General features: G+C 36.2%; 1 protein-coding gene and 1 pseudogene across 6 annotated transcripts in view; both read left to right on the top strand.

The window, feature by feature from the left end:
• UGGT2 (UDP-glucose glycoprotein glucosyltransferase 2) overlaps positions 1-25,860 on the top strand; it is a 178,962-nt gene that overhangs the window by 70,767 nt on the left and 82,335 nt on the right. For all 6 annotated transcript variants that reach the window (XR_012327737.1, XM_033843648.2, XM_073795359.1 and 3 more), the window contains exons 16-20: positions 9,654-9,785; positions 16,736-16,900; positions 17,255-17,378; positions 17,471-17,569; positions 19,719-19,810. Coding sequence is in view for 5 of the 6 variants with exons in the window: in XM_033843648.2 (XP_033699539.1) it covers positions 9,654-9,785; positions 16,736-16,900; positions 17,255-17,378; positions 17,471-17,569; positions 19,719-19,810 (612 nt within the window). In the remaining variant the exon portion in view is untranslated. The remainder of the gene's footprint in view (positions 1-9,653; positions 9,786-16,735; positions 16,901-17,254; positions 17,379-17,470; positions 17,570-19,718; positions 19,811-25,860) is intronic.
• On the top strand, positions 8,371-9,014 carry LOC101321881 (2-iminobutanoate/2-iminopropanoate deaminase pseudogene; annotated as a pseudogene).

Raw genomic sequence — 25,860 nt, 5'->3', positions numbered from 1 at the left:
AACCAATAAAGGAACTTAAATTGTATATATAAATTTAGAGGAAGCATATTAATAGAAAATAATTAGTAAGGGAAGAATTCTTGAGCTGGGTTTGGAATAAAATCATGAATAGAAAAGATTATTTCAAACTTAAATGTTCTAAATGACAAAGTATATAGAGACTTCCTAGAGAATTTCAAAGGAGGAAGAAAACTTCACAACAGCAAATTGGTATCAAAATGGTAAGATTGATGCTGAGTCTGACAAAGAGACTATAAGAAATGTCAGAAATTGGTAAGAACCTTATTTAGGAAGAACAAGAGGTAAGAAGATTATTTTATAATGGAGGGTTTGAAACCCTCTTATGGCTCATAATGGAAATATAAATGTATTAAAGAGCTATACTGTTGTTATCAAGAAAGTCAGGTTATAGCTTTAAACAACTATTCATTTTTATATTTATTATTCTTTGGCTTGTCAACCATTATTCTAACAGGGAATGGTTCTTCTTCAAACTGAAAATGAAATTACCGAAGCAGTGTAAATTTCCTGCCCTGTTTCTGGAGCTCCCACGAAAACCACTAAATACTTCACTGAGTCATTGTCCTGAGGTATAGAAGTTACCTACACTTCAGTGACTTGGGGATACACTGTATTCTGTAAAATAGTACCATGGAATAAGTGTCAATATTATATCTCAGTCTATTAGTTTTACTGATTGGTGTAAGAGTTTATAAGGGATTCAGTCAAATTGACTTAAATCTTTTATTAAAGTCCACCTACCTCACTGTGAAAGGATCAGTATGATATTCAACACTAAGAAACTTCAAGACCTTCCAAATTATCTTTACCTTAATTATTTATAATTGAGACCTAAATTACCTTAATTATCTCTACTTAATCTCTCTTCTTTGAGCATTTTGTATTAGACGTTAATTTGCACATGATGGCATATTTGTCAGTACCTTACCTTTTGAATTATCTACTGTGATGTTCAGCACAGTACTGTAATCTCTTGGAAAACTGAATTGCACTCGAAACCATATGATTCAATACAAAGCAGCATAAAAGTAGGTATTGAATATGTGCAATAGCCTATAAGTTGTGCTAAACGAAGAAGAAGAAGGAAAAATCAGTGAGGAAGAGATATTTAGAGAAAGCAGTTAGAATCCACTGGGGTCTGAAGGGTCAGATTGTTCATAGTTTTTCAAACTGTAGGTGCTTGTGACCACAAAATTTTTATATCCCATAGAAAGGTAAAACGTTGTTGAGTTAACATTCTGTTGGGAGAGTATTATGTCCATTAGATCACTTAGCTTCACTAATTTAGAATAATTTGAGCAAAATCTTGTCTTTTAGTAAAATACATGAATTATAAATTCTCTTTAATACTGTTTCGTTACTTTCAATGAGCAAATTATTATATTTAAATTAATTTGAAAATACAGTATCAGGAGAGAGGAAGAATATAACAGAAGGCCAAAGTCATAATAACAGTCTATGAAAGTTATTGAAATATATTGGAGAATTATGGTAGAGTAAGTACATTATTTGTAGTAGAATGATCTTACTTTGTATCTCAGCTCTACTGCATAGTGACTGTACAGACATACAAGTAGTTTAATTTTCTCTCCCTACCTTACAACATTCAGATTCAAAAGTATATGTTACATACTTAATGAATATTTGATGAATTCAGTTAGAGAATGTAAAAGCACTTTAAGACTTTAACTTTTGGCTACAATGGAGTAACAAACAATAGATTAGCCATCCTACAGTAAGCACTTATAAAACTGAACAAAATACATGATATAAGTCTGTTTTCAGATGTTCAACAAGAAGCAACAAGGACTGTCATCCTTGGAAAAAGGTAAAATAATGATATTCACAGAAAAAGAATTTCTGGCCACCTAAAAAGAAACACTAAAAGGAAATGACACCAGATGGTAACTCACATCTACGGGAAGAAATGAAATGGCAACTGTAAATAAAATGTAAATATATAGATAAATACAGAAGGCTGTATGAATATATTTTTCTCTTTAAATTATACAAGATTTAATGAAACATAAATTCTAACTTACTTAGAGGTAATACATGTGACAATAATTGTACAAAGTAGAATGAAATGGACCTATTTTAAATTCTATATTTTGTAATTAGGATTAATAGGAAGTAGATTGTGGTAAGTTCCAATGTATATTGTAATTACTGGAGTAACCACAAAGAAAATAAATTTAAAAATCGTTTAAAAATCAAAAGAAGAATCGAAATGGCACTCTAAGAATTATCTCTTAAGCACAAAAGAAGACAGTAAAGGAAGAATCAATAAACAAAAGACACATATATAGAAAACAAATAGCAAAATGGCACAAGTTAATCCACCCATACCAATACTTATGTTAAGTATGAGTAAATTAAACTTAAGCATACTAGAAGAATGGATAAAGAAAGGTGGGAAATTATTCACAAGCCAAGTATTCAACAATCAGGAAGAAATGGATAAATTGCTAGAAATTACAACCTACCAAGACTGAATCATAAGGAAATAGAAAATCTGACCAATTCCTAGTAAGGAGATTGAATCAGGGATCAAAAACCTCCCAACAAAGAAAACCCAGGACCAGATGGCTTCATTGGCAAATTCTACAAAACATTTAAAGACAGGTTGATACCAATCCTTGTCAAACTTTTCCAAAAAATAGAAGAGGAGAGAATACTTCCAAACTCATTTTACAATCCCAGCATTATCTTGATACCAAAGCCAGTTAAGGACACTACAAGAAAAGAAAATTACAGGCCAGTATCCCTAATGAACATAGATGCAGAAATCCTCAGCAAAGTGTTAAAGAAGTGAATTCAACAGTACCTTAAAAGGATCATATACCACAAGCAAGTGGGATTTATTTCTGGGATGCAAGGATGATTCAACATACACAAATCAATCAGTGTGAAACACCATATTAACAAAAGGAAGGATAAAACTCATATGATCATCTCAATAGATGCAGAAGAAGCATTTGACAAAATTCACAGCCTTTTATGATTAAAAAAAAAAAACTCTCAACAAATTAGGTATAGAAGGAATGTACCTCAACATATAATGAAAGCTATATGTGACAAGCCCACAGCTAACATCATCCTCAACAGTGAAAAGATGAAAGCTTTTTCTCTAAGATCAGGAACAAGGTGAGGTGTCCACTCTCACCACTCTTAATCAGCATAGTATTTGAAATCCTAGCCAGAGAATTAGGCAAAAACAATAAATAAAAGGCATCCAAATTAGAAAGAAGCAAAATTATCTGTTTGCACATGACATGATCTTGTATGTAGAAAACCCTTAAAGACCCCACCAAAAATCTGTTAGAACTAATAAACAAATTCAATAAATTTGCAACAGAAAAAATCAGTTACATTTCTATACACTAACAAAGAACTCTTGGAAAGAGAAACTAAGTAAACAGTCCCATCTACCATAGCATCAAAAAAAGTAAAATGCTTAGGAACAAATTTAACCAAGGAGGTGAAAGATCTTTACACTGAAAATTATAAAACATGGATGAAAGAAATTGAAGAGTACATAGATAAATGGAAAGATATTCCATGTTCGTGGATTAGAGAATTAATACCATTAAATATTCTGTACTACCCAAAGCAATCTACAGATTTAGCGCATTTAAAATTCCAGCATTTTTCACAGAAATAGAAAAAAAATCATAAAATTCATATGGAACCATGAAAGACCCCTAATAGGCAAAGCAGTCTTGAGAAAGAATAAAGTCAGAGACATCACACTTACTGATGTCAAATATATTACAAAATTATAATAATCAAAACAGTATTATACTGGTATAAAAAGAGATAAATAGGGCTTCCCTGGTGGCACAGTGGTTGAGAGTCGGCCTGCCGATGCAGGGGACATGGGTTTGTGCCCCGGTCCGGGAAGATCCCTCATGCCACGGAGCGGCTAGGCCTGTGAGCCATGGCTGCTGAGCCTGCGTGTCCGGAGCCTGTGCTCCGCAACGGGAGAGGCCACAACAGTGAGAAGCCCGCGTACCGCAAAAAAACAAAACAAAACAAAAAAACAGATAAATAGAATTGAGAACTGAGAAAAAAACCCATTCATATGTGATCAATTAATTTGCACCAAAGGAACCAAGAATGTACAATGGGAAAAAGATAGTTTCTTCAATAAATGGTATTGGGACAGCTGGATATCCACATGCAGAATGGTGAAACTGGACCCCTATCTTATTCCATACCCCAAAATCAAGTCATAAGGGATTAAAGAGTTGAACATAAGCTCTGATGCTGTAAAAGAAAAAAAAAAGAAACATTTCATAGAAGAAAACATAGGAGTTAAGCTCCTTGACATTTATCTTGGCAATAATTTTTTGGATTTGACAAAATCAAAGGCAAAAAAACCCAGAATAAACAGGGAGTCTGTATCAAACTAAAATGCTCTGCACAGCAAAGGAAACCATCAACAAAAGCAAATGGCAGCCTATAGAATAGGAGAAAGTATTTACAAACCGCGTATCTGATAAGGGGTTAATACCGAAATATGTAAGAAATTCGGGGGCAGGGATCAAGATGGTGGAATAGAAGGACGTGGAGCTCACCTCCTCCCTCAAATACATTAAATACATCTATTTGTGGAACAATTCTCACAGAAAACCTACTGAACTCTGGAAGAAGACCTCATACAGTCAAAACTGCAAGAAAGATCACCATGTAACTGGTAGGATGAAGAAAAAAAAAAAAAGAATTGGGATGGGACCTGCAACCCTGGGAGGGAGCTATGAAAGAGGAAATGTTCCCTTACCCTGGGAACCCTCTTCAGTGGCTGGGGGATCAGCCAGCTTCAGAGGGTCAGGGGAGAGTACAGAAGCTAGACTGCAACAGGAAAAACAGAGGAGACCACCACAGATGGTTCTTGCCACCTCGTTGCATTCCCCAACATGAGACTTCTGTCTGCTGGTGCATGTGGGGGTGGGGTGCTGAAACTCAGGCTTCAGCAGACAGACCCGGGGAGAGGACTGGGGTTGGCTGTGTGGAGACAGCCTGAAGGGGCGAGAATGCAGTACAGGCCAAAACTGGGAGTGTGTTTAAGGAGCCCAGGTCCACCATAAAAAGCCCCATTCATTGTTAATGTGCAAAGGGAGGGTGGGCCCTCACCATAGCAGCAGCTTTTTTACCGTGAACAGAGCTGGCTCAGCACTGCCTCAAGAGCTCTGGGAGCCTGCAAGTGCAGGGGGTTGCCCCCAAGTGGAGGTGGGCCTGAAATCTGAGCCCTGTCCTGGGCGGCTTTAGTGGATTTATACCACAGGACCTTTGTAAGCTCAGAGCCTACAGGACATGTGAACAGCTCCCTGCAGGAGCTGGGGTCTGGGCTGACTCTCTAGCTCCCACAGTGGGTCCTGGTTCCTGACTTCAGTGGAACTGCACTGATGGCTTTGTGAGCACAGTACCTGAGAGACATCCAGGCTGATTGCCTGCATTCCCATGACTGAGGCAGGGTCAAGGGCAGCGCCAGCAACAGTTTACTTTGTGAGCCCACACAACAGGTGACAGACACCACCACAGATTGCACTTCCCGGTGGACAGCTCCTGCAGAGGCATACTCAACGTCTCATCTACCAGTGGAAGCACTCCAGTCCTGCATACCTCACACCACAGCTTAGAAACGAATCTGGGGGCTTCTATTCCAACAACTATGGAGCAGACCCAGCCCCCAACAGGGCTGTGACAACCACAGAGCAAAGAGGAGGCCCCACTCAACATCCAGTGCACTGGTCACCACAACACCAGTCACACCCTCTATTAAGGAGATAACAGCCAGCACACATGGAGGAAAGACGTGGCAGACATCCATACTACAAACAGCCCTCACACCAAAGATATTAGACTCATGCAGGATACACAGGGATGCTCCCGCATAAAAACAGCCCTTGGAGACCACAGTAGATAATTGTTACTCCCAAATTCATAGCGTCAGAGAAATATAAGTAAAGTGAAGAAGCAGAGGAACTACTCTCAACCAAAAGAACAAGAAGAATCCTCTGAAAGAACAATGAAACAGATCTTTCCAATCTGCCAGGTCCCGAGTTCAAAAAGGGGGTAATAAAAATACTGAAGGAATTAAGAAAGACTATCGATAGAAGTGCAGATCGCTGTAACAAGGAACTAGAAACTGTAAAGGGGAGCCAATTAAAATTAGAAAACTCAATTGCTGAGATGAAAGCTCAGCTAAAGGCAATAAATAGCAAACTAAATAATGCAGAAGAATGAATAAGTGATCTGGAAGATAAAATAATGGAATCACCCAATAAGAACCAGCAGACAGAAGGACAAATGAAAACAAAAAAATAAAAGCAATATAAGAGACCTATGGGATAATATAAAGCATGCCAATCTATGCATAATAGGGATCCCAGAAGGAGAAGAAGAAAAATGGGATTGAAAATGTATTTGAAGAAACTATTGCTGAAAACTTCCCAGACCTAAAGAAGGAAACAGATAAACAGGTACAGGAAACACAGAGGGTCCCAAACAAGAAAAACCAAATAAACCTACACCAAGACATGCTATAATTAAAATGGCAAAAGTTAAAGAGAGGATTGTAAAGGTAGCAAGAGAAAAACAAAGAGTTAGCCTAAGGGCATTCCTTTGTAACTATCAGCTGATTTCTCTACAGAAGTGTTGGAGGCCAGAAGGGAGTGGCAAGATATATTCAAAGTCCTAAAAAGGAAAATCCTGCAACCTAGGATACTCTCTACCCAGCAAGATTATTATTTAGAATGGAAGGTGAGATAAAGAATGTCTCAGACAAGCAAAAACTAAAAGAATACAGCAATGCTAAACGTATCCTAAAAGAAATATTGAAAGGTCTTCTCTAAATAGAAAAGAAGGAAGAATCTATAGAAAAGAGAAGATCACAGTTGGAAATGCGATGATGACTACAATGAACAGCAAAAGAATAAACATGAAGATGTAAAAGAGGACCTCAAAATCATAAAATGTGGGGGAAGGGAATAAGAAAATTTAGATTTTTTTTTTAGAATTTATTTAAACCTGTATGACTACCAGTCTAAATCAAGTAGATATAGTAATGGGATAACATAATTGAAAAACAGAGAAGCCACAAATCAAACACATAAAATAGATTCACAGAAACAAAAAAGAGGAGAACTTAAGCATAGCACAAAAGAAAATCATCAAACTGCAAAAGGGAAAATAAAAAGAAAAGAACAAAGGAGAAATACAAAATCAAGGTTTAAAATTGCAATAAATACATATCTATCAATAATTACCTTAAATGGAAATATTTAAGGGAAACAAGGTTTAAAATGGCAATAAATACATGTCTATCAATAATTACCTTAGGGCTTCCCTGGTGGCGCAGTGGTTGAGAGTCCGCCTGCCGATGCAGGGGACACGGGTTCGTGTCCCGGTCCGGGAAGATCCCACATGCCGTGGAGCGGCTGGGCCCGTGAGCCATGGCCGCCGAGCCTGCGCGTCCGGAGCCTGTGCTCCGCAATGGGAGAGGCCACAACAGTGAGAGGCCCGCGTACCACAAAAAAGAAAAATAATAATAATAATAATAATTACCTTAAATGTCAAAGGACTAAACGCTTCACTCAAAAGACATAGAGTGGCAGATTGGATAATAAAACAAGAGCCTACGATATGCTGCCTATAAGAGACACACTTTAGGGCAAAAGACACACATAGATTGAAAGTGAGGGTATGGAAAAAGATATTTCATGGAAATGGAAATGACAAGAAATCAGGGATAGCAATACTCATATTAGATGAAATAGACTTTAAAACAAAGACCATAAAGGATAAAAAAAGAACACTGCCTAATGATAAGAGGATTAATATAAGAAGAGGATATTGCATTTGTTAACATATATGCACCCAATAAAGGAGCACCTAAATACATAAAAGAAATACTAACAGACATAAAGGGAGGAATTGACAGGAACACGATAATAGTAGACTATAACACCCCATTGATCAGTGGACAGATATTCCAGACAGAGAATCAGTAAGGCAACAGAGATCCTAAATGACACAATAGAACAGTTAGATTTAATTGATATTTTCTGTACATTACACCCAAAAAAACTAGAATATACATTCTTTTCAAGTGCACATGGAACATTCTCTAGGATAGAGCACACACTAGGACACAAAACAGGTCTCAAAAAATTTTAAGAGGATAGAAATTATTTCAAAGATCTTTTCTGACCACAACAGCATGAAACTAGAAATCACAGAAAGAGAAATGAGAAGAAAAGCCTGCATGGCAACTAAACAACATGCTACTAAAAAAACCAATGGGCTGAGTTGTCTCTGAGGGGCGGCAAGGAAAAAGGATTAACCATGTCATCTTTGATCAGAAAGGTGATCAGCACTGCGAAAGCCCCAGCGGCCATTGGTTCCCTACAGTCAGGCTGTGTTAGTCGACAGGACCATTTACATTTCAGGACAGCTAGGCATGGATCCTGCAAGTGGACAGCTTGTGCCAGGAGGGGTGGCAGAAGAGGCTAAACAAGCTCTTACAAACATGGGTGAAATCCTGAAAGCAGCAGGCTGTGACTTCACGAATGTGGTAAGAACAGCTGTTTTGCTGGCTGATATAAACGACTTCAATACTGTCAATGACATCTACAAGCAGTATTTCTAGAGTAGTTTTCCTGCAAGAGCTGCTTACCAGGTTGCTGCTTTGCCCAAAGGAGGCCGTGTTGAGATTGAAGCAGTAGCTGTCCAAGGACCTCTCGTGCCAGCATCGCTCTAAGTGGGCCCCGTGTTATTTAGTCTGGAATTTTAATAATGTTTTTAAATTAACATCTTAATTTTTACAGTATTTGTTGGAAAGTGTAAGGTTGACTGAAATATCTGAAGTTATTATGGAAATACCATATAATAAGGGGAATTGAACATGAGTGGAAGATTAATGATGAATCTAGTTACTGATGTTATAAATTACACTTCTATAACACTCATTACTGGATGTGGGAAAAGAGACACACGTTACATAGTTACTCAGAAAAATAAAAGTAAAGGGAAATAGCATGTAGGAAAGGTGAGTTAGTATTCCTGAGAAATAATGAAGAGCACACCTAATTCAATTAAACTCTGTTAATTTAATGGTATGAACTATTCAGTTCTCATGTCAGATACATGATTCTGCTTTTACTTGAGTAAAATTAAAGCATTTAAGTTTGAATGGTAGAGGTAAAGGAGAAGAAACTGGACCAAGTTTTATATAGATAACATTTTTCTAATGGAAATAAAATAGCATGCAGATTTTCAAAAAATAAAAAAATAATAAAAAAATAAAGTTAACCATTATTTTATTAAGAATCATAACATCTGGTTTGATCAAAATAGAATATAATATACAAATATGATATGGTATTTTGAAAGCCAAAGAATATTCACAAAACCATTTTTACTATAGGATAATAGATTGTATTCTTAAAATGGTTTATTTGTGTATGTGTGGGAATCGTGTGTATATATATATATGTATGTATATAGTATGCTTAGAACTTACAAAATATAAAATATGTTCTTTATTTTATAAATATGCATGCTAAGGGAAAGAAATAAAACTAATTACTGTAAGGTGAAAGTTAATTATAATATCTTTATTTTCACAGATGTACCAAAAAGTAGAGAATCACAATATACTCACTGTGGACAATGTGAAGGGTGTTCTCCAAAATGAATTTCCTCATGCTAACATTTGGGATATTTTGGGAATTTATTCTAAATATGATGGTGAAAGAAAGGTAAGCTGGAATGCAAATTTTTAAAAATGTGATCAAGAAACTTTTATTATAATCTCATGAATAAATGATCTCAGTATAATTAAGTCATGATTTAGATTTTAGACCCTCAGAAAAAAGGGAAATTTATACCTTGGAATGACACAAGTTGTATACAGTATTTAAGTTGCCACTATTGGCTTTTTTAAAAGTACCAAAACAGATACTTCTCAGAATTTACAGTGCAGAAAATTACAAAAAACAACCTTAAAACAATTAAAAAGTGGCAATAAGTACACACCTATCAATAATTAAATGTAAATGGACTAAGTGCTCCAATCAAAAGAGTGGCTGAATGGCTCTACAAACAAGACTCTAACTTTTATGTAGAGATAAATGAATTCATTTATTCATATGTATTCTAGGTAAAGGCAACAGCAACATATGATGTGATACAAATGAATTTTTAAGTTGAGATAATTTTATATAGCCAAAACATACTATTTATATCAGTTGCCATGAAAATATCTAACACCATGTTATCCTCAGATATTGGTGTTCACAACCCAATATTACTGTTTCCTATTAACTACCTTTTTATACATAATATATACCTTTTTATACATAATATATTTGGATGTAAATTTCATTTCCAACTGTATTATAAGTACTTTAAGGAAAGGAATCTTGTCTTCTTATTCTTTTGTATTCCTCAAGTTTGCACGTCTTAATTTTTAGATATTATTTTTTGAGTCTTACAGTAATTGAAGGTTGAGCTCTCTTCCACCTCCTGACCGTCCCTTGGTCTCCTCCAGTCCCAGTGGTAGTACTTGAAATATTTTAAACCTGTTGTGGCTTCAAGAGCAAACAATCAGATGAATCAATCAAAGCACATCCTCGAACTGGAATGGAGTCTTCGAAGGCTTCATTCTGAGGCTGATACTGACTTGCTTATAGCTGTATCATGCTGACATGGATGGTCTGGGAAAGTGGTCAATGTAGTTCTCATGTGGGGAATTGCAGTCCCAAGACAGCAGTTACTTACCAACTGGTGCAAAAGTATTTCAGTACAATAAGAATTGGAAAGTCCTGTTGCAAACCAGCTGATTATCAGATCTGTTTTTAACACATTTTGGTTAAATGAATATTTAGTGTGAGTGTGACTTTTAAAGTGTTCCTTGTTAGTAAGTCAAGTACTATGGTTGTTTTTTAACAACTTTTTTTTTGTAGCTTTAAGGGTTACTCCATTTTTACTCATTCACGTATTTTTCTACCTATTGCAAATATATCAAGATAGTCAAGATATTGGTCAGATAACATATCTAGAATTTTCCTTACACAAACAAAGCCATTAACAAGCCAGCACTTTGCCCCACACACACCAGCCCCAAGAATGCCCTTCTGCAGCCACTCTGCATTTTGTCTAAACTGAACTGGTTGTCCTCTGTACCTGAAAGCACAGCTGTCATTTCTGGATCTGCCTCTGCTGCTTTCCTTCATTGGATCTCTGCTTTTTCTCCGGCTTCATGAACACTGTGCGTTTCCTCTTTTTGATTTATTTTGCTTTTACCGCTTTCTCAAGCAAGTATGAATGAAAAACATTCTTTGATCTCTTTTATATAAAAGTTTTTTATTTTATATTTGCATTTTATTGATGGACTGGGTAATCATTTTTCGTGTGGATTTTGAAGGCTTTCTTTTACTCTCTCCTAGCTCCTAATAAGCTACTGAAATGAATGATACCAATCTGATTTTGACTCCTTTGTCTTTCTTTGATCTATTTATTTATATTTCCTGTTTGAAGGTTTTTAGGATCTTTTTATCCCTGTTGCTTGGAAATTTCATGATATGTCTTTGTCTTGATCCTGTTTCATTTAACACATTGGGTGTTTGGTGGGTCCCTTCTAATGGAGATACGTGTCCATCAATTCTGGGAATTTCTTTGTGTTGTTTTTCAATGCTTTCCTGTATTTTCTCTGTTCTTTCTGAATCTTCTGGATTGAGCAATTATTTACTTTTTCTTCTTCTTTTATTCCTTTTTGGAGTGTCCAGTTTTTCTTTCATGAGCACAGTTTTTTAATCTAAGAATGTTAGCTTTCTGACGTGTTGTTCTGTGCCCTGCGCTATCTCTGCCTTCTATACCTTCCCTTTTTCATCCAGTTTGATTTCCTTTTTTGTGTTTGAAGCATTTGTCAAATGTATTATGATGTCTGGTTGTCTTTGACATGTAAGTATGAAACTGTAAAAAGCTGCTTACAAATAAACGGGTCTTTTCGGCTGGTGGGCCTCACTTGGGGAGTGAGTCAGTTTTTTCAGTTAGATGACCAACAAATGAATGTCTTTTCGAATGCTGGCATTCTGTTGCAGGGTTTGATTTCTTCAAATGAGAATTCTTTATTTTCCTCTTAGAAGGAGTATATGTGGCAAACGAAAGGGTGCAGATGTGGGAAACGAGGCGATAGGATATGTCCAGAAATAGGATGTGGTAATAGGCTGCGTTGAAAGAATGTGAACTTTCCTTCAATCTTCTGTCTTGTTTCCATCCCCTTTCTCAGCCTTCCACTATACCTGGAATCCCCAAATCTAGAGCCTTTGTGATTCAATTTCAACAGAGAGTAAAGGGAAGCAGAATAGTTTAGCCTTTCAGGATTGAGAGAGGGACCTTGGTATACAACTTCTCTGCATACAGACTCTCAACAGGTTTCCGCATTTCATGCTCTGCTCCTTATCTTCTCCTTCTAAGGTAGTCTAGGTTTTTAGCCCTCAGGGGTTCTGAAAACGTTGACGTTCCTTTCTGTCTGCATGGGAGCGACTTCCCTTTCTACTTTGGTCACCTACTCTTTATCTTTTCTCCCGTTTTTCTTTGTGGGCTCATATCTTGTTATTGTTGTTATCATCATCGTTGTCATCATGATTTTTATTATTATACTCTCATTTTAGTTGCTGACTTAAAAAAATGCACGTGAGAGTCACGAGTTAAGTTTTATTGGGGGCAAAATGAGGACTATAGCCCGGGAGACGGCATTTCAGATAGCTCTGAGAAACTGCTCCGAAGAAGTAGGGGGGAAGGTCAGTATACATGTGATTTTGGTGACAGGGGAGTACATGCAATTAAGCACATTTTCTTTGCAGAAGGTTTCCGCTAGTCTAGTGAAGGCTGCTGCTAGTCACGAGGAGCAGATGTCACCATGAAGGATTTTAGTGCTTTTCTAGATAAGAGGAGAAATAAGAATTGGGCTCATAAAATTGGCTTCTGAAAATATCTATCTGAAGACCTGTTCTGCCAGTTTTTCTCAGAGCACAGAGTGCCTCGTCTCTGCTCTCCACCTGAACTCCTTTCAGGGGGTGTTGAAGGTCAGCGGCTGCAGCAGCACATGATTTAATCCTTGTAGAGGTGGGTGGCAAGCGCCATTCTGTAGTTGGCATAGTGAAACTTGCAGAATCGAGATGAGCACGTGTGATAAATCTACCGTATTTATCAGAAATCCACTTTTACTCTTTATCAAGTTAAGCTGCAAAATGAATATTTTTATGGTGTTGCCAGTTTTAAGATACCTGTAGTCATATTCTCCTGAAATTATGAAACACATTAAGGATTTTTGTGAAGATTATGGATTCAGTACACGCCTCAGAAACATTGAATCCCATCTTTTGTGTGTGAGTTCAGTCTTCTGTTTTCTCCTTTTTTACACCTCTCTCCCTTAAGACTGTCTTGTAATGACGGTATCTTCATTTCTTAATTTCTGCATTTTTCTCAAGTCTACTTAATCTCCAGCTTAAATTGGACTCTGTGTTACTTACCGTCCTTTAGTTGTGCCTGGTTTTATTCCTTACCTATTCCTCCCAAGAGTTATTCTAAACATTCATCAGTCCTATAAGCCCTTTTCACCTTTCTCTTCATGCCTCAAAAATCATTCTGATTACTACGTCACAAAGAAAATAAATGTTTCAGACCTTTATTCCCTAAACTCATGTTCCTGTAGTTTTCTCTCTGTATCCAAACTTTATTTTTTCTTTCAACAAACATTTATTACTTACAATATTCTGTCCACAAGAGGTAAAAGAATAGAGTACTTGAGGATCTTTTGAAAATTAAAAATAAAATCAAAATTTAATAGGACAGAGACAAAAAGAGACACATGAAAAGTAAGAAGGTAAACAGTCTTCAATTCACAAGATTCAGAAAGAACAGAGAAAACAAAGGAAAGCATTAGAGGAATACCACAAAGAAATTCCCCAAATTGATGGACATGAGTCTTTATTAGAAGGGGCCCACCCAATACGCAATACATAGACCTTAAAGTGACATTAAAGCCGCGTCCAGAAGTAGGAGGACAGTTGGACAAAAGAAGACAAAGAAGTGGTAGGTAGTCGGCATTCCAGAGAAAAATGTTAGGATGTCCTGAATGTGAAGGAACGAAGAGAGTTGGTGTTACTACTGAGTAGATGTAGCAAGTATGTGTTTGTGTTGTAGAGGGAAGTCCCTAAGATGAGGCTGGAGGTGTAAGCGAGGGGCCTGATTACACAGAGTGTGGTGAGCCGTAGTTAATTAACAAGCTTGTGAACTCAAAACAGTAGAATACCTTTGCAACAGTGAAAAACCTGAGAAGATATTAAGCAAGTGAAGTGACAGTGACATGCATTTTCTCCAAAGAGCATTCTCCGTTGTTGAGAATAGATTGTCAGAGGGTAAAAGTGTACATAGGAAGACGGATTAGGAAGCATTTAGGTGAGAGATGAGAGATGGGCTAGTAGGTTTTTGGAAGAGTAGAGGCAGAGAAAAATGGACACAATTGAGGTATTTGGGAAATACAATCCAGGACCTGCTGCTGGATTGGAAAGGGGAGAGAGGAGAAGAGAAATTGTCAAGGACGGCTCCCGGGCTTCAACTAACTCACTGGGATGGTGGTAATGCCATTGCCAAGATGGAAAGGGTGGAAGAGAAACCAAGTGGGAAATAAGAACAGAAGTTCAGTTTTTCACATGTTGAATTTGAGGTGCCTGTGAGAATTCCATAGGAGATGTGAAGTGTGATTGGATATTTGTGTCTACAGCTCAGAATAGAGATGTAGGCTAAAAGTACAAAATTCAGTGTTATGGCTTATTTGTGGTAATTAAGGCTTTTGTAATAGACAGGTTGCCTAACTGAAAAATCACAGGGGAAAATTGCTGTATTTCTAGCAGCAATATCCTTCTTAAGGTCCAAAGCCATGTATTCAGCTGCCTGGGGGATTGCCCATAAGCGTCTTAAATGAATTTAGAACTATGCCCATCGTCTTTCTTGTTACCCCAAACCTTTTTTTCTTTTTTTGTGCCTTATCCTAGCGGGTAGCGCCATCATTCTCCCAGGGCACTCAGGCTACTAGAAGCCGGATAGTTGTCCAGCTTCTTTTCCCTCACACCCTCCCGAACAGTAGATCATCAAGTTCTGTCAGTTTTGTCAACTAAATATTTCAGAAACTGCCTCATTCTCTCCTTGCTTCTCACCACTGATTTTTGTCTGGCTCTTGCTTTTTCTTTCCTGTATTTTTGCAGTAGCCCCTGACCCACCGCCCCCAGTGCATGCTCTCCGACCCTCTTCCTTCTCTTTGTCGCCACTATATTCTTTTTTTTAAAGAGCAAATCTGATCGTATTTCTTGTCATGAGCCCTCTTCCTAGGTAGAATTGACCGTGCCCTCCCTAGTACCCCTGGATATCTATTCACACTTATTTTTAATGTATCCATCTCTCCCCCTGTTAAACTATGTCTTCTTAGGACAGAGTTTGCATATCATTCTTATGCATTCATTGCCTAATACACAGTAAATGTCCAATAAATGCAGAGATGGTAAGAGTTCAGACTCTTGGTCAAACAGATGTAACTACAAAGTCTGTTTCCCAAGTGTAGTCGTTATGTGGCATTGGAAGTGACTCTCTGTTTTATCATCTGTAAAGTGGATATAATAGTAGTCCTTAGCTTCATAGGGTAATTGTGAATATGTTGGCTATAATGAAAGTTTTAATAATTTGTAGGGTTGAGTAGCGAATGAATTAATTGTTTAGTGATGCTTTATCCCTCACAAGATAAAATCCAGATGTTGAGGACCTTCATGATCTGTCCTCTCTCCCCATCCCCTCTGACTCCACATCTTCTCCCTATGTAACTCCTCCCACTGTAAACACAGAAAAGTACTTGCCATTACCTAAATATACCACCTCTCTCTCCCCTTCTGTTCCTTGCAGTGCTGTCTCTTTTCACTGGGAATGTCTTTCTCCACTTTATCTCCCTAGCATATTTTTGCTCATCCTTTTAAGACTTTTAGTGTCGCTCCCTAACAGAGGCCTTCTGTGATCCCTCCCCTCCACCCTCAAGCTTAGTCATTCCTTTTCTGGGCTCCCATACAATCTGGTATATGCCTCAGTTTTGCTTGTATATATGTGAGCCCCTTGAAGGCAGATTTTTCAGCTGTGTATGCACAAAGTCTAGCCAAATGCTTGAATTCAATAAATGTTAACTAAACAAATGAGTATAGCGAGAAATGAATCTCTTATGCAGGTAAATGCATTTTTTAAAGTAATGTCATACTCTCTATGAGGGGTCAGCAAACTACAGCCCATGAGCCAAATCCAGCCTTTCTACCACGTGTTTTTATAAATACAGGTTTTTGGAGACACAGCCACGTTCACTCATTCATGTGTTGTGTGCCACTGCTTTTGCACTATAACATCACGGTTGAGTAGTTGTGTCAGAGACCAGACGGCTCACAAAGCCTAAAATATGTATCTGGCCCTTTACAGAAAAAGTTTTCTGACTTATTCTATGTAGGTAAATTACTTTCCTTTAAATAATGTTTGGAAAGGACAGATAAAATTAGCAAAATTAACATTTTTTCTATGACATACAAAATGTGGCCGTGTCCCTTTCTTTATTTATGTGTTTCTTTTTCAGACAAACGTATTCTGTTTAACTCTCTGGTATTTTTTAACTGCATAGGCAGGAGCAAGCTATTACAGGATGACTGGCCTGGGTCCTTTGCCTCAAGCTCTTTATAATGGTGAATCCTTTCACCATGAAGAGCTGAATATTAGGGAACTAGAAACGGCTGTTCTTCACAGAATGATGGATGAAACTGCATATTTACAAAAGGAAGTTTTTATGGTAGGTAAGCATGTGTGAGAAAATATCTGATGAATGGTATTTAAAGATGATTTTTATGTTAAAAATATCTTTTAATAGCAAAAGTTAATTGTGTAAAAGTTTCCATTCTGATCGTTTAGTAATGATTTTTAAAGTAGTAATTAAATTTATCTGTGCGTAATTGCATCTAAAAAATTGCTTAATTGGAAAGAAACTTCACAGTTTTATAGGAAAATTTATTATAAGAATCCTGAATTGCATGTTACTTATTGACTTATTTTAGATTCAGTAGTCTTTAAATGTATTCTCTGCATAATTTTAAAACATCTGCATATAAATCACATATGTTACCTAAATAATATTTTATTATTTTAGGGTACATTAAACGATCGAACAAATGCAATTGACTTCCTTATGGATAGAAATAATGTTGTGCCCCGTATAAATCCTTTGATTTTGTACAATAAATGGCAGTACCTTAATTTAATATCTACATCAGGTAATACAATCCTTCCATATACTTTCCTATAAATGTTTATTGAGTTGTGAATGTTTTATTCATTATTTAACATTTAATATTAAAATTTTTAGTAACTGCTGATGTTGAAGATTTCTCTACTTTCTTCTTCTTGGATTCACAAGATAAGAGTGCTGTAATTGCAGAGAACATGTATTATGTAACCCAGGAAGGTAATAAGCATATTTTCCTGAATTTATTCCTAAATAGCAAAAACTTGTAATTTTATTTAATGCTTGCATAATACGTTTCTAGATGTTGATATCTGACTGGAGACCTGGCTTTCAATTTGAGGATTTGAAAATTATTAGGATGTAAGGACTGTGATGAGAAAATGTGATGCCTCCTATCTTAGCTAATCGTATATGCAGAGGGGTTAATCTTGAGGGGTTTTTGCCTTTGTTTTTTTTAAAGCAAGCTATTCCATTTTCCTCCTTTTTAGGAAGGTAGTAAAAACCCTTTCAAGATTAAATAAATTGATAATCTTATCAGGCATGAATAAAAGTGTAATTCCCAGATGAGAGGAGAATAGTTCTGTATTCTGATTAAACAACGTCTAAATGTTTTGCTTAAGTTAAGGGTCATAACCAAAGGAGAGGGAGCCAAGACAGGAACATCTTTGGAAATAAGGACTTAGCCTGGATAGGAAAGTCTTCAGTGTGACCACAGTTCTGTTAGAGACCGTGAACTATTCAGATACATGAAGATAATTGGAGTTTGGTTGGTTTTGGTTTCACTTTGTTTTGTTTGACCTGCTTTGCTCTAGAGAGAACAAAAAGAGCCAATGCATGAAACATAAAAGAAAGCTGATTGTTATTTCAGTATATAAAGCAGTAACTTTCTAACAATGAGTGATCTCAAGATGGAATTACTATGTAATAAGGGGTAAATTTTTATATATGAGAGAGATTTAAGCAGACAGCTAGTTTTTGAGAATGCTGTGGAGTGAATCCAAATTAGGACCATATGGCCCTTGAATTACTTTGGAACAGATCTCTGATTTCATGTTCATAAAGTGGTCTGTCTACAAGAGAACCAACAAATAATAAAATGTAATTCAGTTCCATATTATGGCAGGCTAAGGTCCTGAATGTGTCAAGTGAAGGGAAAAGGAGGCAGAGAAACAGGGAATAAAAAATAGGGCAAACATATTTATCAGGTTCTGGGGTATATTTCAAAAATTGCTTCTGGGCATCAGAATAAGTTAGGCCATAATTAATGCCCTTTGGTTAAATCTCTTGCAATCTAAAAGAAGACTTTATTAACTGAGAAACACCTGATTTCTTTATTTGCATTTATGTAAGTATGTAAAGAAATAAAAGAGTTGGGAGAAATTTGCTTAGCACTTTTGAAATAGTTCTGTTTACTAGTTGTAATGGTAAAAGTGATGACATTAAGAAGGCACGAGAATTCTTTACCTTTCTTCTTTGAGAAGAATGTGCCACTGCCTTACTCTCAAATTGCTTCTGAAGGATTGCAAGTAGAATCGATGTTATCCTTCTTTTTGTTATATTTTTTTCATTAACCAAAGCCAGTTTTTGCACAGTTATATATTACTGAGTATGGTAATAACTGTAGCTTCACATCTATTCAGGTGTAGGTTTTTGGTGTAGCACACATTTTACAGTTGTTTTAAGTGGGTCATAAGATCTAAGGGACTGATTTTTCTATAGGTTTCAATGATGGCCAGACAAGTATTATTTCAGGTGTTATATGCTGAGGCTGGATGAAATTAAACCCATTTAACTGTGATTGCAGAATTAAAAATTATTTCTTCTTGTGGCTTCCAAATTTTCAGATGTTTCTGAAACAAGAATTGCATTGATGTTGGCATAGGATGATGTGAATTAGGCCAAGTTAATAATAGTCAGAATTTTTGAAATACATGAATCATAAGCTAATAAATATTGCTGTTTTCAATATCTGCTAATAATTTATTGTGTCCAGTTTTACATATATGTGAGGTACAAATATCATCATTTTTTACAAGTGTAGCTGGAAGGCATTTTTGCTTGGCAACAGTAGAACTTTGATAAGCATGATACAGTTTTCCCTACTGGCAAAAGTATCTCACATATGTGTTTCTTGGGGACTATTCTTTCTTTTTGGTATCTGAGTTTATATAAAGGTTATTCCTCTTTCAACATTTTTATGTGTATTTCACTCTGTGTGTATGTAATTTTTACCAATATTTGCTTATTTTCAGAAAGATTCATTTTAAAAATTGTTACTGTTTTTATGTATTTTGTTAACTGGAAATGTCCCTGTCTTTAGTTTGATTTTAAGAAGAATTAGTTTGACTAAACTGTTTGAAACTTTCAGATGATGTAATTTCTTCAGTTACTTTCTGGATTATTGCTGATTTTGACAAACCATCTGGGAGAAAACTGCTTTTTAATGCATTAAATCACCTGGTGAGTATTTAGACACTCTTACTACAAAAATTCTAATTTGTTGTAATTTCGAGAAAGCAATATGAAGAACATGCATTAAATCATTATTTCCCTTCATGTTAACATTTTCAGTTGGTTAGAACATGGTGCTAAGGAGATTAAGACAGGCATTCAAATTCTTGACTTGGTTAGAACATGGTGCTAAGGAGATTAAGACAGGCATTCAAATTCTTTCTCCATGTAGAATGGGTAACCTTGCCCAGGAAAAGAAAAACCTACATGTCTTCTGTGATTCATGACCTATATATTCTTTGCTAGTCCTTGCAGTTGGACATACATTTACATACATAGTGTGTATGTACTGAATGTTTGTGTGCCCCCAAAATTTATGTGTTCAAATCTAATCCTCAATGTGATGATATTTGGAGGTGGGGCCTTTAGGAGGTAATTACGTCAAAAGGGTGGAGTCCTCATAAATGGGATTATTGCTCTTACAAGAAGAGGTCAGAGAGGTAGCCCACTCTCTTTCTGTCATGTGAGGATACAAGGAGAAATCGGCAGAATGTAGTGCAGAAGAGGGTCCTCACCAGCACCTGACCATGCTGGCACACTGATCTTGGACTACCAGCCCCCAGTTTGTACTATTTTTTTTTACATACCTCTCTCAATAACAAGTAAACCAAGTACACAGAAAATCAGTAGGGATGTATAGAATGTTTGAATAATAAAATAATCAAACCTGACCTAATGGATATTGATAGAAAAGTACACATAGTATATGTTCTTGCAAAGCACAAATGTAACGTTTAAAAAACATTTGTAGATGCTAGGCTATAAAGCAAATCTCATGAAATTTTCTTTTGCTTTTTTGCATCAGTAGTAACTATTTTTTTAAAATTTTTTATTGGAGTATAGTTGCTTTACAATGTTGTGTGAGTTTCTACTGTACAGCAAAGTGAATCAGCTATACGTGTACATCTATCCCCTCTTTTATGGATTTCCTTCCCATTTAGCTCACCACAGAGCATTGAGTAGAGTCCCCCGTGCTATACAGTAGGTTCTCATTAGTTATCTATTTTATATATAGTATCAATAGTGTATATATGTCAATCCCAATCTCCCAATTCATCCCACCTCCCCCTTCCCCCTTAATATCCATACATTTGTTCTCTACGTCTGTCTCTATTTCTGCTTTGTAAATAAGATTGTCTATACCAGTTCTTTCAGATTCCGCATATATGCGTTAATATACGATATTTGTTTTTCTCCTTCTGACTTACTTCACTCTGTATGACAGTCTCTAGATCCATCCACATCTCTACAAATGACCCAGTTTCATTCCTTTTTATGGCTGAGTAGTATTCCATTGTATGTATGTACCACATCTTCTTTATCCATTCTTCTGTCGATGGACATTTAGGTTGTTTCCATGTCTTGGCTATTGTAAACAGTGCTGCAGTGAACACTGGGGTGCATGTATCTTTTTGAATTATGGTTTTCTTAGGGTATATGCCCAGTAGTGGGATTGCTGGGTCATATGGTAGTTCTATTTTTAGTTTTTTAGGGAACCTCCATACTGTTCTTCACAGTGGCTGTATCAATTTACATTCCTACCAACAGTGCAGAGGGTTCCCTTTTCTCCACACCCTCTCCAGCATTTATTGTTTGTAGATTTTTTGATGATGGCCATTCTGACCTGTGTGAGGTGATAGTTCATTGTAGTTTTGATTTGCATTTGTCTAATAATTAGTGATGTTGAGCGTCTTCTCATGTGTTTGTTGGCCATCTGTATGTCTTCTTTGGAGAAATGTCTATTTAGGTCTTCCACCCGTTTTTTGATTGGGTTGCTTTGTGGTTTTTTTTGATATTGAGCTGCATGTGCTGCTGTTTGTATATTTTGGAGATTAATCCTTTCTCAGTTGCTTCATTTGCAAATATTTTCTCCCATCTAAGGGTTGTCTTTTCATCTTGTTTATGGTTTCCTTTGCTGTGGCTTTAAGTTTCATTAGGTCCCATTTGTTTATTTTACTTTTTATTCTCATTACTCTAGGAGGTGGGTCAAAAAAGATCTTTCTGTGATTTATGTCAAAGAGTGTTCTTCCTATGTTTTCCTCTAAGAGTTTTACAGCGTCTAGCCTTACATTTAGGTCCTTAAACCATTTTGAGTTTATTTTTGTGTATGGTGTTAGGGAGTGTTCTAACTTCATTCTTTTACGAGTAGCTGTCCAGTTTTCCCAGCACCACTTTTTGAAGGGGCTGTCTTTGCTCCATTGTATATCCTTGCCTCCTTTGTCATAGATCAGGTGACCATAGGTGTGTGGGTTTAGCTCTGGGCTTTCTGGCCTATTGCATTGATTTATATTTCTGTTTTTGTGCCAGTACCATACTGTCTTGATTACTGTAGCTTTGTAGTAAAGTCTGAAGTCAGGGAGCCTGATTCCTCCAGCTCTGTTTTTTTCCCTCAACATTGCTTTTGCTATTCAAGGTCTTTTGTGTTTCCATACCAATTGTAAAATTTTTTGTTCCATTTCTGTGAAAATTGCCACTGGTAATTTGTTAGGAATTGCCCTGAATCTGTAGATTGCTTTGGTAGTATAGTCATTTTCACAATATTGATTCTTCCAGTCCAAGAACATGGTATATCTCTCCATCTGTTTGTGTCATCTTTGATTTCTTTCATCAGTGTCTTACAGTTTTCTGCGTACAGGTCTTTTAGCTCCTTAGGTAGGATTATTCCTAGCTATTTTATTCTTTTTGTTGCAGTGGTAAATGGGATTGTTTCCTTAATTTCTCTTTCTGATCTTTCATTGTCAGCGTATAGGAATGCAAGAGATTCCTGTGTATTAATTTTGTATCCTGTGACTTTACTAAATTCATTTATTAGCTCTAGTAGTTTTCTGGTGTATCTAGGATTTTCTATGGATGGTATCATGTCATCTGCAAACAGTGACAGTTTTACTTCTTCTTTTCGGATTTGGATTCCTTTTATTTCTTTTCCTTCTCTGATTGCTGTGGCTAAAACTTCCTAAACTGTGTTGAATAGTGGTGAGAGTGGGCAACTTTGTCTGGTTCCTGATCTTAGTGGAAACGGTTTCAAGTTTTCACCATTGAGAACGATGTTGGCTGTGGGTTTGTCAAATGTGGCCTTTATTATGTTGAGGTAAGTTCCCTCTATGCCTACTTCCTGGAGGGTTTTTATCATAAATGGGTGTTGAATTTTGTCGAAAGCTTTTTCTGCATCCATTGAGATGATGGTATGGTTTTTCTCCTTCAGTTTGTTAATATGGTGTATCACATTGATTGATTTGCGTATATTGAAGAATCCTTGCATTCCTGGGATAAACCCCACTTGATCATGGTGTATGACCCTTTTAATGTGCTGTTGGATTCTGTTTGCTAGTATTTTGTTGAGGATTTTTGCACCTATGTTCATCAGTGATATTGGCCTGTAATTTTCCTTTTTTGGGATATCTTTGTCTGGTTTTGGTATCAGGTGGCTTTGTAGAATGAGTTTGGGAGTGTTCCTCCCTCTGCAGTTTTTTGGAAGAGTTTGAGAAGGATAGGTGTTAGCTCATCTCTAAATGTTTGATAGAATTCACCTGTTAAGCCATCTGGTCCTGGACTTTTGTTTGTTGGAAGATTTTTAATCACAGTTTCAATTTCATTACTTGTGATTGGTCTGTTTATATTTTCTATTTCTTCCTGGTTCAGTCCTAGAAGGTTGTACCTTTCTAAGAATTTGTCCATTTCTTCCACATTGTCCATTTTATTGCCATATAGTTGCTTGTAGTAGTCTCATGATCCTTTGTATTTCTGCAGTGTCCGTTGTGACCTCTCCTTTTTCATTTCTAATTTTATTCGAGTCCTCTCCCTTTTTTCCTTGAGGAGTCTGGCTGAAGGTTTATCAGTTTTGTTTATCTTCTCAAAGAACCAGCTTTTAGTTTTATTGATCTTTGCTATTGTTTTCTTTGTTTCTATTTCATTTATTTCTACTCTGATCTTTATGATTTCTTTCCTTCTACTAACTTTGGGTTTTGTTTGTTCTTTCTAGTTGCTTTAGGTGTCAGTTTAGGTTGTTTGAGATTTTTCTTGTTCCTTGAGGTAGGATTGTATTGCTATAAACTTCCCTCTTAGAACTTCTTTTGCTGCATCCCATAGGTTTTGGATCGTCATGTTTTCTTGTCACTTGTTTCTAGGTATTTTTTTATTTCTCTTTGATTTCTTCAGTGATCTCTTGGTTATTTAGTAGCATATTGTTTAGCCTCCATGTGTTTGTGTTTTTCACAGTTTTTTTTTCTATAATTGATTTCTAATCTCATAGTGTTGTGGTCCAAAAAGATGCTTGATACCATTTCAATTTTCTTAAATTTACTGAGACTTGATTTGTGACCCAAAATATGATCTATCCTGGAGAATGTTCCCTGTGCACTTGAGAAGAAAGTGTATTCTGCTGCTTCGTGTGGAATGTCCTATAAATATGAATTAAGTCTGTCTGGTCTAATGTGTCATTTAAGGCTTGTGTTTCCTTATTAATTTTCAGGCTGGATGATCTATCCATTGGTGTAAGTGTAGTGTTAAAATCCCCCACAATTATTGTGTTACTCTCAATTTCCCCTTTTATGGCTGTTAGCATTTGCTTTATGTATTGAGGTGCTCCTATGTTGGGTGCATAAATATTCACAATTGTTGTATCTTCTTCAATTATGCAAAGTACAGTTGACCCTTGAACAATGCAGGGGTTAGGGCCACTGACCCTCTGAGCAGTCAGAAATCCACTTATAACTTATAGTCAGCCCTCTGTATTCAAGGTTCCACATCTGCAGATTCAACCAACCACAGATCATGTAATATTGTAGTATTTACTACTGAAAAAAAATTGGTTTTAAGTGGACCCATGCTGTTCAAACCTGTGTTGTTGAAAGATCAACTGTATATTCTTTGACCACAGTGTAATTAAGTTAGAAATCAATCACGAAAAGAAAACTAGAACATCTCTGTACATTTGGAAATTAAGAAATGCTTCTGTGTAACCTGTTGATACAAAAATGCACATTTGAAAATATTTTTTGAAAGAATTAAGATTTGAATGACATTAAAACTTGACAGATACAACTAAAACTATGTTATATCTGAAAAAGAGAAAGGTTGAAAAATCAGTCATCTAAGCACAAATCTTAAAATTTAAAAACAGCAACTTAAACTTCTATCGAAGAAAGTAAAGGAAAAGGAAGATAAAGATAAGAACAAAAAGTCATGAAATAGAAGACATACAGTAGTTAAGGTCCACAAAGCCAAAATTTGGTTCTTTGAAAAGACTAATAGAATTGATAGAAACACATGGTAAAACTGGTCAAGAAATATGGAGAAGCAGACCCAATCAATCAGTGCTCTGATAGAAAGAGGGGATGTTACTCAAGATTCTGTGGACATGACAGAGGAAGGAAGAAGGCATTTTTAGTTATCAAAGGAATTAAATCTGTAATTTAAGATATTCAAAAGAGAAAACCCCGGACTTATATGACCATACTAGTAAACTGTACCAAGCATCAATCTAACACAAATTTTTTTCCAGAGAATAGAAAAATAAGCAATACATTTCAACTCATTGTACAAGGTCAGCATTACTTCAAAACCAAATGCATAAAAGGGCATTATATAAGAATGGAAAACTGTAGGCCACTCTTACTCATGGACATAGGTGCAAAAATCCTAAACAAGTGAATAAAGGAATAAGCATTATAAAAATCAAAAAGGAAAAATTAAAATTGTCTTTTTTCCAAATTGTTTATACAGAAAATACATATAAATCCACAAAAAGTTATTAGAATTCATTTTTTAGTTTAACTAGGTTGCTGCCCAACAGGTCAGTATACCAGAATTAAGTCTAAGCGTTGCAACAAATAAGAAATGCATTTTAAATAAAAATATCACTTATAATAGTATCAAAAATATCAAATGCTAGGAATAAATGTAACATAATTGTTTAAGACTTTTACACAATAAAATATTGAGAGAAAATTCAGAAGTCTTACATGAATGGAGAGATATACCATAATCATGAAAGAGTCAGT

Source organism: Tursiops truncatus, chromosome 18 (assembly GCF_011762595.2).
Source record: "Tursiops truncatus isolate mTurTru1 chromosome 18, mTurTru1.mat.Y, whole genome shotgun sequence".
Taxonomy (NCBI): domain Eukaryota; kingdom Metazoa; phylum Chordata; class Mammalia; order Artiodactyla; family Delphinidae; genus Tursiops; species Tursiops truncatus.
Note: the sequence above shows the minus strand (reverse complement) of the source record. Positions and strands in the feature narration are given on the sequence as shown.